General features: G+C 32.0%; 2 protein-coding genes across 2 annotated transcripts; one reads left to right on the forward strand and one right to left on the reverse strand.

Moving 5' to 3' along the window:
- The first annotated feature begins 1,372 nt into the window (after nucleotides 1–1,372).
- On the forward strand, nucleotides 1,373–6,469 carry LOC105954330 (putative inactive purple acid phosphatase 27). The gene is made up of 12 exons (XM_088819756.1): nucleotides 1,373–1,828; nucleotides 2,085–2,176; nucleotides 2,309–2,375; nucleotides 2,453–2,575; nucleotides 2,676–2,768; nucleotides 2,836–2,965; nucleotides 3,212–3,293; nucleotides 3,427–3,559; nucleotides 4,583–4,788; nucleotides 5,287–5,412; nucleotides 5,491–5,800; nucleotides 5,897–6,469. Exons 1-12 carry the CDS (start codon nucleotides 1,643–1,645, stop codon nucleotides 6,200–6,202), a joined length of 1,854 nt encoding a protein of 617 aa, XP_088675882.1. The 5' UTR covers nucleotides 1,373–1,642; the 3' UTR covers nucleotides 6,203–6,469.
- A 3,866-nt stretch (nucleotides 6,470–10,335) lies between these two features.
- LOC105954331 (Metal-dependent protein hydrolase) lies at nucleotides 10,336–14,081 on the reverse strand. Its single transcript, XM_012978002.2, has 7 exons — nucleotides 13,724–14,081; nucleotides 13,441–13,587; nucleotides 13,193–13,291; nucleotides 11,741–11,932; nucleotides 11,495–11,614; nucleotides 11,100–11,171; nucleotides 10,336–10,790 (listed from the first exon to the last, which is right to left on the reverse strand). The coding sequence occupies exons 1-7, from the start codon at nucleotides 13,973–13,975 to the stop codon at nucleotides 10,566–10,568; spliced, it is 1,107 nt and encodes a 368-aa protein (XP_012833456.2). The 5' UTR covers nucleotides 13,976–14,081; the 3' UTR covers nucleotides 10,336–10,565.
- Between the last annotated feature and the right edge of the window lie 2,456 nt (nucleotides 14,082–16,537).

Consider the following 16,537-nt stretch of genomic DNA (forward strand, 5'->3'; position numbering starts at 1 on the left):
CGTCGACGCAACTTGCATGTTGCAAAATTACACGTTTGAAGAATATAAAATAAATTTTGGTGAATATTAAAAAATAATATCGTAAAAATATACAAATAAATGTTTGTGGTGAAATCCTAAAAGAATGTAATAAGTAAATATTCATATTAAACCGGGTTGTGACGTAAATGTGGGTTTCAATTTTTTTTTATTATGCTAAAGCAAAATAATTAAAAAAGAGAACTATGAATTATAACAGGTCGCAATAAATAACAAATAAATAGGGTGATAGAGAGAGATATAGAGACGTGGGGAGAGAGAGAGAGAGAGAGAGAGAGAGAGAGAGAGAGAGAGAGAGAGAGAGATAAGTGAGAGAGGGGAGAGGAGAGTGGATGGAACGAAATACGTGCAAGAGAAAGGAGAGGGAGAAAAAGAAGTTATATATGAAAGAGAGAAATGATACGTTGGATTTATTTTATCAAATAATTAATAGTTTGATGTTATTTATGTCTAATAACTTTAACTTTTACTTAATTTTTATTATTTTTTTTTCTAATCGAAGTAGATGCATCTATATTTATCTAATAACTTGGATTCCTGATTTTATAAATTTCAAATAACGAATATCCAGCCAATTACTTATTCTTGATTTTATACATTTATTATTGTAAAAATCAAAAATTTAGAGCGTCTTTGGAACGTTTGTTTTGTTTTCAAACCACTTTCCAACTTTTTTAATATACATAAAACTGGGATTATGTTTGTTTACGAATTTTCACTTTCAAAATTTCTATTTTTTTTCACAATTTTTCCAATAGAAATACACTATTCATATTTTTTCCACTTTTCAAACTTACAATAATACCTACTAACTTATTTCTCTCACCAATTTTTCTCCCATCTCATTATCTTATATCTTATATATAAAAGAAAGAAATGCTGGGCAACCCTAAAAAACTCTAATGATGTTTCTGTAATTATTTATTTTTAATATATTTTTCTACAAATCTTTTTACTATAATTTTCAACAATTATCAATCTCCTATTTTTCATCAATATATCTCAAATCTTACAAGATAAAGAAAATTCGATTTATTAAATCTTAATCTATATATTTGTATTATAAATCTTAATATGCAATATTTAAAAAACTAGTGTTATATATATATATAATATGAATAATACTATATTATTAAATTTTACTATGTACGATATTTTTTTATTATGTACTAATTTGATTATATTTTTTTCACTTTTTAAATAATATCTAGTTATTATTATTATTATTATTATTATTATTATTATTATTATTATTAATAATAATAATAATTAACGTTATGGGTAATTTTGAGTAGATAATATTGGTGACAAATAAATTGGATTTACCTGATTTAGCATTGGCAATTTGAAGTTAGATAGAAGTGTATCGCGAGTCAACAAAGTCTTCTCCCGAACATTTCTGGTATCTTTAACCAATGAATGAATATTTGTTGAGAAAGATCCTGCTTTGCTTTGCTGGCTGCAGCACTATTTACATTGGCTGAAAAGGGCTTTGTATCTATCTATGTATCTATCTTCACCCTCCGTTTTTTGTTAATCCCAGGCTCAATTATCACATTTCTTTTCGTTTTGGGGGAAAACAATTAGAATATCGGAGAGCAGAATGAAGAGTGTGTTTGTTTATACTCTGCTGCTGCTGCTATTATTGATTTTGAATCTAGTTTCTTTATTATTAGCTCATTCTGTATCAGAGGAGCAGCCTTTGTCAAAGATTGCTATACATAATACCATTGTTTCTCTCAAAGACTCTGCTTCCATTAAAGCTTCCCCTCTTCTTCTTGGACTCCAAGTACGTTTCCTTTTATTTTTTTATTTTTTCTTTTTTCTCTTTTAATTTATTATTCCGTCTTTCTAATTTACTATCTCGTATGTATGTCACAATAAAAAAAAGAAAGAAAAGAAATTGGGGTTTAATTGATGTTTGGGATATCCTGTGATCTAGTATTTGAAATGGTATAAGTAAGTTTATGTTTGAATGAAATACATCTAAAAATCAGTATTTGTAAGTAGTGAGATTTGATTGATTGTGGGTATGTTGATGACAGGGTGAGGATACTGAATGGGTTGTTGTAGAGTTTGAAAACGACGAGCCCTCAAACGATGAATGGATCGGCGTTTTTTCTCCTGCTAAATTCAAGTGATCAAAACTCTCTCTATCCCTCTTTTTTATTCTGTGTTCTATTATATTCTATTGTTTCTTTCACATAATCATAATTATAATAATAATAGTCAAAATTTAACGAATAAACGAATGTTGGATTGATTTCAGTGGATCAGTTTGTTACATGGAAAACCCCAAAGAACAATCCCCACACATTTGCACTGCCCCGATCAAGGTCTGTGTCCCGAATGTGAAACCATTAATTACATTATATCGTATATTTGCTCATCATTATTATAATTTGTGTTTCAGTACCAATTTGCAAATTTCTCGAATAGCGAATATGCAAATAGTGGGAAAGCTTCAGTTAAGTTCCAGTTGATCAATCAGCGAGCAGATTTCTCCTTTGCCTTGTTTGGAGGCGGATTATCAAATGTATATCTTCTTGCTCCCCATTAATGATTGATCGATTGGTTTGTTTCTTTGAAATCTAACAACCTCGAGCTCTGATGTTTCGGTGTGCTTCGTTTTGCAGCCAAAACTGATGGCAGTATCGAATTCTATATCTTTTGTGAATCCTAAAGCACCACTTTATCCTCGCCTAGCTCAAGGGAAGTCCTGGAATGAAGTAAGTCCTCGATTTTTATGGCTGTTCGTTAACAACTTTTCAAATTAAATGGAATTGTACTTTGCAGATGACAGTAACATGGACAAGTGGTTATAACATAGACGAAGCGGTTCCTTTGATCGAGTGGAGTTCGGAGATTCACAGCAAGATGAGATCACCAGCCGGGACATTAACATTTCACAGAAACAGCATGTGTGGTATATATATATATATATATATATATATATATATATATATATATATATATATATATATATATATATATATATATATATATATATATATATATATCGGCTTCTCATCTTTCACCTTATAATTAATTAATGCAAATAAGTTATTTGTTTTCTTTGAGTGTTGAATGTTTTTCTTACGAAATTGATTATTTTAAATTGAATATGTAATGATTATATCTGACAACGGGTTTCTGGCTAATTAATAAATAGGATCACCTGCGCGTACAGTTGGGTGGCGTGATCCTGGTTTCATACATACGAGTTTCCTTAAAAATTTATGGCCAAATATTGTGTAAGTTCTGTTAATTCAACCATATATATATATATATATATATATATATATATATATATATATATATATATATATATATATATTTATATATATTTCATTTCTTGTCTGAAACTTTGTAACTTTTTGTCACCAGATACACTTACAAGATGGGGCACTTGTTATCTAATGGCTCCTACGTGTGGAGCAAGACATATTCGTTCAGATCATCGCCGTATCCAGGACAAGATTCATTGCAACGAGTCATAATATTTGGAGACATGGGCAAGGTTAGATTTGAATGATTTTTTGAAATTATTTTATATTATTTAATAACAGAATTATTTGAAAGTGTTTTTATAAATAAAGAAAGTTTAATCAAATACTTGAATGATTAAGATAAAAGCATTTTCAAAATGCTTCAACATGAGTAACTACAGAATTATTTGAAAGTGTTTTTCAGATATTTCATCCTAATGGTATAAGCCTGAATAAAATAAAACATGCCATGAGAATTCAATAAAAATAGTGTAAAGTCACATGATAAATTAATGTTGAAATGTTAATAGTTTTCATCTAGGCCCTGTTTTAACTTTTTTCATTTTTTTAATTTAGTATTAGACTTCAACCGTTATAGTTTCTCGTATGAGTTTTCTATATCTGCTTACGAGATATAATTGGAAATATAAAAATAATTAGACTTGAGACGTCAAAGCATTCAAAGGAGTTATGAGTACTTATGATAGAGAAATTGAAGAGTAGGGAATAGAAAAGACACTTGAAATAACCGTTAAATAACAATGAAAAGTTCTATTATACACTCCCTTTTCGATATTTAATAGTTTAAAATTTAAGAAACTTTTGAGTCATTCACGGTTTTATAGATATCACAGAAATATAAACATGTGATTTTTTTTCTTATCACTTATTTAAAATGTACACACAATAATCCTAACTAGGAATAATTTACTCTGTGTATTAACAGAATAGGTGAGATTGCAGAGGACTAAAAGTTTTTGCTTTTGTGTCGACCAAAATAAATATCAATTTACTTGCACATAACATTATTCGAAACTTTTCCATACAGCAATCTTATTAAGGTTCCTTAAGCTGGTTGACGTGTAATTAATTATATTCCTTAGCATATGCTGATGTTTCTTTCAGATAACTATGCATAAAAAAGAAGTCGCAAATATTTGTTGCTTGATCAAACTATACTCTGCGTTATCTAATTTAACGATTTTGCGTTTCTCTTTGTACTTGAATTTATTTTAAAATAATAAATAAGCGCATATTACTGTGAATTTGTTCAGGCTGAGCGTGATGGTTCAAATGAGTATAGCAATTATCAGCCAGGGTCGTTGAATACGACAGACCAACTCATAAAAGATCTCAAAAACATTGATATAGTTTTCCATATAGGGGATATCACTTATGCAAATGGCTATATCTCTCAGTGGGACCAATTCACCGCTCAGGTCGAACCTATTGCATCCACCGTACCTTATATGGTTGCCAGGTTTTGATTCTAATTTATACGATGTGTATCATTTTGTTTATATTATGGAGTACGATAAATGTCGTTTCAGTTTTAAATTTACCGTTTCGACTTCAAACGTGATTTTGACCATTTTTTAGTCTGAATTTGGCAAAACTTGAAACTCGGACTTGTGGTTCTTTGAGTTAGTTTTCGAATCCAACTTGAATCTCCAGGATTGGATGTCGGGGGAGAAAGATATGCATGATTCAATGAACAATGCCCACCACAACTTTAATGTTTGGAGTTGTTTAAAATTCAAAATGTAACTCATTCATGCATAACTTTGTCACTCGACATTCAATTTAGCTGGTTCAAGTTGGATTAGAAACATATCTCAAAGTACTACATTTTTTGTGTTTTGCATTTTGCCAAAATCAGAATAATAAAGGGTCAAAATCACGTTCGAATTCAGATATATATATATATATATAATTTCAGCAATACCCACACGGTCGGTGTTTGTGTTTTTTGTAACAGTGGAAATCACGAGCGTGATTGGCCAGGGTCAGGATCCTTTTATGATACCCCGGATTCTGGTGGAGAGTGTGGTGTCGTGGCTGAGACCATGTTCTATGTTCCTGCCGAGAATCGAGCCAAGTTTTGGTAACTGTGTCCTAAGCATTATATTATAGTCGAAAATGTATACAGTAAAAAATATTCATCCGTCAATTTTAATTTCAGGTACTCAACAGATTATGGGATGTTCCGGTTCTGCATAGCAGATAGCGAACATGATTGGAGAGAAGGATCTGAGCAGTACAAGTTTATCGAAGAGTGCTTTGCATCAGTAGATAGACGAAAACAACCGTGGCTCATATTTTCTGCACATAGGGTACTCGGTTATTCTTCAGACAAGTATTATGGTTTAGAAGGTTCATTTGAAGAGCCAATGGGAAGAGAGAGCTTGCAGAAGCTGTGGCAGAAGTATAAGGTTGACATTGCATTCTATGGTCATGTCCACAACTATGAAAGGAGTTGCCCAATCTATCAGGTAACAAATAAATTTGCATTTGAACAAGCATGTATGTATGTTATATATTTATGTATATATATATATAATCCTATGACTAACTAATTGTGTGTGCAGAATAAGTGTGTGAACTCGGAAAAGTCTCATTACTCGGGCACTGTGGACGGTACAATACATGTGGTGGTGGGAGGAGGAGGGTCTCACTTGTCGGAGTTTAGTACGGTTAATACGAGTTGGAGTTTGTACAAAGATTATGATTGGGGATTTGTGAAGCTGACGTCACATAACCACTCATCCCTTGCTTTCGAATACAAAAAGAGTAGTGACGGAAAAGTATACGATTCATTCACCATCTCCAGGGACTATAGAGACGTCTTAGTGTGTGTACACGATGGCTGCCAACCCACCACCATGGCATCTTGAGTAGTTAAGAAAGGCTTTTCTAGAGAGAGAGAGGTGAAGAAGAAACCTGGTCAACCATGTCCATACCAGTAGAAGTAACAAGTAAACAACAAAGACAAGCTTAATATTATACCTTTTTATTCTTTTTTTTTTTCTTCTTTAATTGTTGTGTAGCTTACGATTTCTTGTGGAACAAAAATCCGAAATGGCGCCTTCTCGAATAACGAATTACTCTGATTTGCTTCAGTTTTCAGACCTTAGTTTATTGATGACATGACCTTCGCCTTACCAAGTTATCTATATCGTATCTTATGTAGGATATATATAATGTATCTTAAGATACTAATCACACCGGGCGACAATGCACTTACTTCCTCAAGATTTGAAAATTAAATCAACAATTCTCATTAAATTATGGGGCAATTTGCTATAGGTCCCTCTAAATATTAGATTCTATGTGTAAATCCAAGTCATAAGTCATAATTTGTATAAGTCCATTGAAATTTTATGGCAAAAATACCCTCAAATAAATAGGGAAAATGATATATGTATATCAAAATCAGACCAAAACTTTTTCCCACACAAATTGTCACTAATAGAGACAGGGCCCATGGGAGATAATTTCTTGAATAACAATACTCTCCAAAACTCGTAATCTCTTACACAAGAAATTCAATTTTTGTAAAAAAATATCTCCAAAGATCTGCAAACCCTAGCGGAATTTGTTGTTCACTTTTGCATCTCAGTCATATTCTCAGAAATGCGAAACATGAGATCCACAATAGCCGACAAGATGGTGCAGAAACGAAAAGCATGCGTAAATAGCTTTTGCATTTTATTCATACGTTTTAAGAAGTTTTGATGATGGTTTAATCACAAAAAGTCAAGCAAGTTATACGGTACAATCCTCGTTTGCTTTAGAATGCAAGATTCCAAGAAAGGTTCATTTACCTTTCGGACGTGGAATTTCTCTATATAAGGATTGATGGGGCTCATTTTGGCAAGCTTGGGCTGGGCCCAAGGAAGTAGGCTAGAGGAGGAAACACGAGCTGGGCCGGAGGAGTTTGTACGAATTGGTGGTCCAAATTAGGCCTTAGCTCATATGATAAGGCGCGAACTGCATGGGAAGACTCGAAGAAGAAGGAAAGAAGATATCTTATACAAGGAAATGAGATAAAATCGGATAAGTTAAGAAGAAAACGTGTAATTTAGAGATACTTGGCTGATTACACGCCTCTTGATAATAGGAAAATATCTAGAATATTAACTCACCTATATAAACACATGTAAAAACCCTCATTAGGGTTACGTTTTTAAGACATCAATAATATATTTATTTACTTTTTTATCTACAAACTTTATTTTATCCTTTATACATCCAGCCATGCTGTCCGATCCGGCTAGTGGTGGATTCTCCGGCAATGCTCAAAGTAGGGTTTCGGAGAAGCTCTTGAGGGTGTGAAATTCGAGCACCATCAAGTGGAATTTCTCTATATACGGATCAATGTCTCACGATATTTTATGAGATAGAGAAGATAAATCAAACCCTTACGCATCGGCAATAGGAAGTCTCATGTATGCAATGCTTTGTACTTGACCGTATATCTACTTTATTGTACATATGGTTAGCAAAGATAGTCAAAGAGTGGAGCACTGGATCACGGTAAAGCATGTTCTCATGTAATGTACAAAATAAGTTACATGGTGCTCTATATATAGCATTAGAAAGACCTCTCAAAGGTCATGAATTACAAGACCATATGGGATCATCAATAGGTATTATGGTGTGATAATGGTGGAAATGACGGTGGTCATCCATAACCTCCAAGTATTCTTAACACTGTCAACATTAACACCGTATAGTTACCCGGGTATCTTAGGTGCATTGTGCCAAAAATAACTTTTAGTTTTTAGTTTGTTTGTTTGTTTTTTTTTTTTTTGAAATAAAAGGGGATATTATTAGGCTTCAAGCCAAACCATCAGGAAAGACATAACCATCGTTATAATATGTACCAAAACCAGTAGCAAGGATGTGCACCGGTTGATTACTTGTTCGCTTAACAAAGGAAAAATTACACGACTCAAAGAATTCAACAATAGAAAAAACCTCCTTGATATAAGTTCCATGAGTCGAGGATGGAGAAGTTCCTGCTTTAAGGTCATTGAGAACATGTAGACAGTCTCCCTCCACAATTACTGATCTTCAACCTCTTAATCTAGCCGTCGAGATCGCCTCAAGCACCGCGTGTGCCTCACATTCGATCGCTTTAGGATGTCCTGGAAATTTGTGAACAGCTCACCAACAATATTTTCCTCTCCAATCGCTGGCAACCATAGAGATCGAATAATAATTCTCCCCATTAGGAATTGCCACATCAAAATTTACTTTGATTGAACCCTCGAGAGGAGGAGTCCAATGCGCCTGTAAATGTTGTTGCCGTGCTATGTGGTACATTGTTTGAACTTGCCGAAAATAATTGTACATATAGTTATTCGATAATTTCTTTAGTACTCCCTATATTTCTTTACAATCTTTCAATCAAGAGCTCACTATTTCGTTTTTCGGTACCGGATTCTTCTTAGAAAATTATATTAACATAAATGGGGATTGTAGCCTTTGTCGATACGATCTCTTCTAGAGATCCATATCTTTTCATGTACCATGCATTTTTTTTTTTTGTATAGAGAATTTTCTATACTGCATCAATAAAGTGTTCATAATACTTTATGTGCTTGAGCTCATTATTTATTTCAATACAAATGTCCTACATGGGCAAAACGCGCGCTTTTGGGTTTCACAGTGTGGAGGGAGTATTGATGACTACTTGTTCACTTTATTTTCAAATTCAAATATTAACAATTCAATTTGGTATACCAATATTTATTGAAAAATAATTTTCAATTCTTTAAGATAATATATTGGTATAACAACAAAATTGAGAATTAATGGTCTCAAATGTCTCTCTATTCACTTAAACAAGCTAACCATGATTTATTTGCAATCAACTCTTTATTGGCACATAATGGTTCGATTTAAAATGGTCTTGCTAGCTACCATATAATCATCAATGATTTTCTCATCTAAATATGTATTTTATTTATGCCACCATAACTAGTAAATATTCTCAAATTATAGTAATGGATATTGGTGTTGAGGCGTCCCCCAACATCGTCTTTAAGCGAATCCTTTAACCGAATGATATAATTAATAGGATGAGAGAATACTGCTACTAGCGCTTAGTAAACGTTAGTTAGACGTTTACCTACTTTTGGGGGTTGAATTATTCGAACCAACCTATATCCCCCTCTTATATGTATAAAATATAATTGGTTAACTGTAAGTGTACAATTATCACAATTCACCCATTTAGGGGAGTCACGATGCAATCACAATCTTCAATGTGCCCCTCTTGGAAAATTGCTCTTGGATTCATTTGCAACAAATATATAACTTCAAGTTGACATTTTTGTCAATAATACATTTTCCTTTTTACGCACTAAAATTGTTGCAAACTACATTTTTGAAGAAATATTCCACGGTATCAAAAAAAATTTGTCTATTGAGAAACTAATAAAGAGAAAACAAAGCCTGGGAAGGGGAACTGAGATAGAAATATAGAGGGAAAAAAGTATATTATTCTGTTGTTCTTCTTTTGTACTAAACACATTACATGGTGCTCTATATATAACATTAGAAAGACCTCTCAAAGGTCATGACACTAGAAAGACCTCTTAAAGGTCATGAGTTTCGTGACCATATGGGATCATTGATAGGTATTATGGTATGATAATGGTGTAAGAGACGATGGTCATCCATAACCTCCAGGTATTCTTAAATCAACATTAACACCGTATTACTACGTCAACATACCACGGTATCTTAGGGTGCGTTGTGCCAAAACCGTAATCTTAAGATTCATTGTGCCAAAAATAATTTTTAGTTTCTAGTTATGATGATGGTAAAAAAATAAAAAAATTGTAATGTAATAATTAAAAATTAAGATTACACGAATCAAATAAGAGTAAAGCGGAAAAAGTATTTTTTTCATCATAACTTTCTTATACAGACGACTCCAATTAAAAGGAATCAAGATGCATTAGAAAATTCGGTAAACCAGTTGAACAGGTAAAGGGAAAAGGAAAGAAATGCCAAGTTAAGTTAATGCATAACTGTTGTTAATTTAGAAAATAATATTTTCATGATGGTGTTCCCTTCTTTTCTCCCAATGTAGCGAATCAAAACCAGCCTCACTAAAATCCTGTAAGCGATCCAGACAAAAATATACGGAGAAAGTGAAGTTTGTAGTTAACTTGCATTGAAACGAAAAAGAAAAAAAACAATGTGTAAACAAATAAAGTCCGAATAATTAATTGTTTCTAGTAATCAGAGCCTAAGGGCAGCTTTAGCCATTGCGAGTGCACCCTCGTAAGTGTGATTTCCACCAATAAACCCACTCATATGAACAAATACGCAGCCATCAATTCCAGACTCCTTAGACAGTTCTTCGTCTCTCAAACCACGCCACTGACTAGGTAGCCCCTTTCTATTCTCAAATCTATCCGGTGCTACCGCTACTGCCTGCACTCTCCAACTTTTGCTTCGATCATCCTATACAAAATATTTAATTAATTAATTCAGAGAAAATATTTATATCCGGATATATTAAAGCAACAAATAACAACCCCATTGTGCTAACACAATCAACAGAATGAACCACTTGCCAAATTGAAGAACCACCTACTATATCTACTCAAATCACTAAAATGGTTCTCTAAATAAATCAGGAGAAAAAAAAATCCGATAATGGAGAGGAACGTTTAGCTGGCAGTGTGTGATAAACGAAAAAAAAATACATGAGAAGATATAAGAAACAGACATGGTTAATCTAAAAATATAGTGAACACGTGAAATAACTACCTGATAAAGCACATATTTAATAGGTGGACTGATCTTCATCTCTTCTTCGAGCTCAAACAAATGAAGCTTCCACTGTTGAATATAAAACAAGACAATGTCAATAAAATTAACAATAAGGCCGAAATAGAATGTAATTCCTATTTGTTAGTTTAAATAAGACTAAATGCCACGATAACTTGATTATAATTGTATTTCCCAATGGGCCAACAGAAACAATTCAAATAATTTTTTATTCAACTCCAAATTGAGTAGACATTGAGCATCGTTAAGAAACTGGTAATGTAAATGAGCATGGGTCCCATTTTAAATAAAACAACAGCTTACTCGTTCTGAAAGATAAATCCTAAACAGGTTAAAAGAAGAGAGAAATATAATAATAAATTTCAGATACTCACAGGACAAAAGTAATTTAAGACCATAATTTCTCCAGAAGGATCAACATCAAATCTTGCTTCAAGACATTTAATCACAATTGCTCGAGCTGGTAGCCATGAACGGGCTAGGTTGCGGAGACACTGAAAAGATATATTAATGAAACACAAGTCATTTCCAATCTCCATTCATTTACATTTTCAGAGATATTAAAAAAGTATGCAAATGAGAAAAAACACACAGAATGCAATTAATTTTAAAAGACTTACATCCAAAAACTCACTGCCAGCCAGAGCCATTGCTCGTTCAAAGGCTTCATTTTCCTTTTCAGAAGACTGATCAGGATTTGTCCAGTCTAAATTCAGTTTTCCCACTCTTGAAGATAAGTGTGTGTTATTCACGTATCTTGGTGGCTGCTCTGTATCATACTGATTTATCCCGTTATCAATTGCATCAATCGCCTGTTATCGTATAAAATTTTAAAAAAAGGAGGTAAAATTTAGAACTTTAAATGGTGATGTAAAATTTAGCAATAGTTTAATACCAGAAAACTGGATCGAAATATATTTTGCATAGCAAGGTGAATTGAGGTCTTTAAGAGATAACCAGGGGCGAGACAATCCTCCTAACCAACACTGAATAATGTACTGAAGATCAATTTTTAGATGATGCATGAAAATCTTAAGATGTGCAAATTTGAGTAGGTTGACCAATTTCCATATAGCGAAAAGTGCATAACTCTAGCCCCCTTTGACTTGAGGAACATTGATACCTTGTGCAGATCTCATGGTATACTTCCACTTAACAGATGATCCCAAACTCATTTACAAAAACAACGGAATCTCCTATGTTTAATAGTATATAACTCTCAAATCCTTGGCAAGGTAGGGTGAATATGATAAATGTTTAGAATTATGACAACTTCAATTGGATAACAAGTTAGATTTTTGGAATTAAGGATTCAATTCTGAGTGGATTGATAAATTGGATCATTCAATTACAATAGTTGTTATTCATAAGTTACAAATGTGGTAAGCACTTCAAGCTTTGTCATGGACATAAACAGTCATACATAAGTTGGACATTAAGATAAAGGATTTAATTAGTGTAATTGGTTGAATTAATTATTCAATTGAATTAACACATTTTTCTAACTCGGCTTATAAGATAAATAATCTAGTTTGAAGTGAATTAATTGTTTCTTCTATGCGCTAGTTGGTTTACAGACAATTATCGAATGCAAGTCATGATTCATAAGATTGCATTGAAACAAATTCACACTCCGTAGTTTAGCCTAGAAAACTAATGAATTACTATATACAAGGAAATATACATACCTTTGGTAAATATTGATAACAAAACACAATTGACAATTGTTAAATCAATATGAGAACCAGGGACTTAGGCCGTAGCATTTGTTCTATGCATATATTTTACTTTGTCCTACGGTACAGCAAAAATTTTTTTAGGTAAACTTGTAACCACGTTTCTCAAACGTCGCAATGAAGAATCAAACAAAAGGTTATTTTCCCTTAGCAAGACCATACATAATGTGAGCTGTAAGGTTGTGATGATCTGGCAGGCTTAGGTAATACCTTAAACTCAATAAAAATGCAGCATAATCTAAATAACAGATTGAGATAAAAAATTGATACCAAGTTGTGGAGAAATAGAAATTTTTTGAAGAAACAAAATCTTGCAGATGTAAGAGGTAAAATAACCTCCATGAAGCTCTTGTAAACTGCTAGAAACAAGCGAAACACATCAGGGTGGTCTTCATCAACTTGAAGCTCCTTTGCAATTATTTCCTTGCCAAAATGCTAAAGATAACCAAGTATAAATCAAGAATTCAAAATAATATTGCAAAACATTGAAAGTAATCAGCTTCAAAAACAAAAATTGAGCCATGAACATGAAAGAAATTAAATGAATATGTTAGGATAGGAGGATTGAAGATTATATATAGCACCTTGTAAACAAGACCAGCACTACTGAGCTTAGTATTAAACCCGTGACCTAAAACCTCTTTAAAACCCTTTTGATGGTGGTCATAACGGTCTTTAATGGGATCATAAACACCACCAACATCAAGAACAGCATCAAGACTTTCCAATACCTAATACATTTAATAAGAAAACATTTCATCAAACACATAACCTGCATCCCAAAAAAACTTCAAAAAAAAAAAAAAAAAGTAGACAAATTTCTTCATTAATTAGTGCTAAGAGTAAGAAAATGGTTATGATGGTGACCTGGGGGTCACGCGTACGGACGATGTGAGCATCCGAAAACTTTTGGGTAAGACGAATCATGAAGCAGCCTAAGGCTTCGTCGCAGTGGAAACTTCCATTGTGAGTGCCGACTCGCTTAATGTTAATGGCAGCAGCAGCAGTTGTCATGTGTGATATGATATTTCTTCTTCTAATTCTAGGGTTTGGGGAGGGTTTCAAGTTGAAGAGACGGTGGCTGCTGCTAAATAAGCTTTTTGAAAATGTTCTCAACATTCCTTTTCGCCTTTTGGTATTACTACTGCCTTGTCTACTTGCACTGCTAATAATGCCTGCCTATATGGGTCGGGTCAAGGGTGGAGTACTCTACTTAATACGCTTTATGTTTGCAAATGGATTTCTACCACTAAGTAGAATCTCGATAAATCCACAAAACCTCTCAATACAATAAGTAGAACTTCGATAAATTAATAACCTCGTTTAAATAATAATTTTTTTCGGTCCGACTCGAGGACAACGTGCTAAATTAATAATTCGCTAAATTTATAAAATAATATTCATTCGAAAAATTTAAGAAGCCCCATATAATATATAAATTAATAATGTATAAAAATAATTCTTAAATTACATTGTATAGTACATATTTTATAGATCTATGAAAACTTAATACAGTATAATTTTAATTGTTGCTTGTTTCTTGTTGAAGTTCACATTACCATCAATCTTGTCCCTCACTTTTCTTAACATGGTTAAAACTTGCGGTATAGTTTTCTCGGTAAGTCAACATAAAATTATTCTATACCATTACTGCTTTAAGAGCTTCCGTTCATGAAACGAACTCTATAATGCATTGAACTAATGGTACAATAAATAGTATACACGTAATTTTAAAAAAAATGTATTTACTGAAAATAATAATAAAAGTAATTTCATAAATTAATAATTTATTAATTAATGTATAAATTAATAATTATTAATTTATCGATAAGTTAATATTTCGCTAAATTAATGAAATTTTGATGGTCCCAACTGTATTAATTTATAGAGGTTTAACTGTATTTCAAAATTCTCTCAACTTTCAAATTTCTATTTTTTTTTAAATTTGTAAATCGTTAAGTTTGATTCAATACTATTTGGAAGATTAAAACAAAGGTCGCGGCTATTAGTAAAACTAGTACTTCACCCGTGCGTTGCACGGATATCAGTTTCAAAATGAGAAAAATAATAATATTAAACGATTATCTCTTTATAACAACACTAATTCAAGTAAAACAAAATGGAAGGAAAACAAAAATTATCTCTTAATTCAGAGTTATAATATATGAAATTCAATTAAATATTACAAAGAAAAATACGCGAATGGCGCAAAACACGATATGAAGATTAAGTGAAATAATTTAAAATATATGGTATAACTCTATTTCATTGAATGCAATCTACTACACCATGTGAATCCTCTGCAAAATAACTAACTTAACAACAAACACAGTAGCATAAAGGTAACACAATAGATATTCAAATAACCTGCAAGTTTATTGCTAGCAACATTCAATTAGTGATGCACATTACTCAAACAAAAACACAACTTATAAATATTGCAAAAGAGATAAGATGTATACGCCAATACCAATAATAATATCAATACTGAAATCAATATTGATACTAATATTAATACTAATACTGATACTAATTCTAATACAAATGTTAATACTAATACTAATACTAATACTAATACTAATACTAATACTAATACTAACACTAATACTAATACTAATACTAATACTAATACTAATACTAATACTAATACTAATACTAATACTAATACTAATACTAATACTAATACTAATACTAATACTAATACTAATACTAATACTAATACTAATACTAATACTAATACTCATACTAATACTAATGCTAATATTGATACTAATACTAATACTTACTGATATTGATACAAATATTGATACTGATACTGATACTGATATTGACACAAATACTGATACTGATACTGACACTGATACTGATACTGATGTTAATACTGATACTAATGTTGATAGTCATATTGATACTCACAATAATATTAATTTTAATACTAATACTATTACTAATACTGATACTCATACTAATACTAATGCTAATATTGTTGATGTTGATAAAAATACTAATACTAATACTAATATTATACTAATAATATTGATACTAATATTGACATTGATACTTGATACTGATACTGAAAATGATACTAATATTGATACTCATACTATATTGATACTGAAACTGATACCGATACTGATACATATACTGATACTGATACTGATACCGATATTGATACTTATATTGATACTGGTACTGATATCGATACTAATACTGATACGGATACTTATCTGACATTAATACTAATATTAATACTAATACTGATACTATTACTAATAGTAATATTAATACTATTATGGGTAAATTACAAACACCCCCTGAGGTATGGTCAAATTACAAAAATCCCCCTCTTGTTTGGATAATTACATCTACCCCCCTCAACTATGATTTTTTCTTAGACTTCCACCTCTATGGTGCTAAATTCAACATAATCATCTAGATTCCGTGAAATGTGATCTAGTTTGTACTCTTTTTGTGTAAAAAATACAGTTTTCGATGCACCACAAACTGATATATACAAGCTAAAAATCACATATTATGATCATCTTGCTTCATAATGTAGAGTTTGAATGGGATAAAACGCGTACAAAAGTGATAATATTCCATATAATCTCGAAGATTCCACTAAATTTGATGAGTTGAGGGGGGTGGTTGTAATTATTCAAACAAGAGGGGTGTTTTTGT

The sequence above is a fragment of the Erythranthe guttata genome, chromosome 1 (assembly GCF_056151865.1).
Source record: "Erythranthe guttata isolate IM_541 chromosome 1, IM_541, whole genome shotgun sequence".
Classification (NCBI taxonomy): Eukaryota; Viridiplantae; Streptophyta; class Magnoliopsida; order Lamiales; family Phrymaceae; genus Erythranthe; species Erythranthe guttata.

What these genes read in the sequence shown, in the direction of transcription:
- LOC105954330 (XM_088819756.1), top strand. Translation starts at nt 1,643, where the DNA reads ATGAAGAGTGTGTTTGTTTATACTCTGCTGCTGCTGCTATTATTGATT. An exon ending in TTTTCTCCTGCTAAATTCAA is followed by an intron (nt 2,177 to 2,308) that starts GTGATCAAAACT and finishes GATTGATTTCAG; the next exon opens with TGGATCAGTTTGTTACATGG. An exon ending in AAGGGAAGTCCTGGAATGAA is followed by an intron (nt 2,769 to 2,835) that starts GTAAGTCCTCGA and finishes TGTACTTTGCAG; the next exon opens with ATGACAGTAACATGGACAAG.
- LOC105954331 (XM_012978002.2), bottom strand. Translation starts at nt 13,975, where the DNA reads ATGTTGAGAACATTTTCAAAAAGCTTATTTAGCAGCAGCCACCGTCTC. An exon ending in GTGCTGGTCTTGTTTACAAG is followed by an intron (nt 13,292 to 13,440) that starts GTGCTATATATA and finishes GGTTATCTTTAG; the next exon opens with CATTTTGGCAAGGAAATAAT. An exon ending in TCTTAAATTACTTTTGTCCT is followed by an intron (nt 11,172 to 11,494) that starts GTGAGTATCTGA and finishes TATATTCAACAG; the next exon opens with TGGAAGCTTCATTTGTTTGA.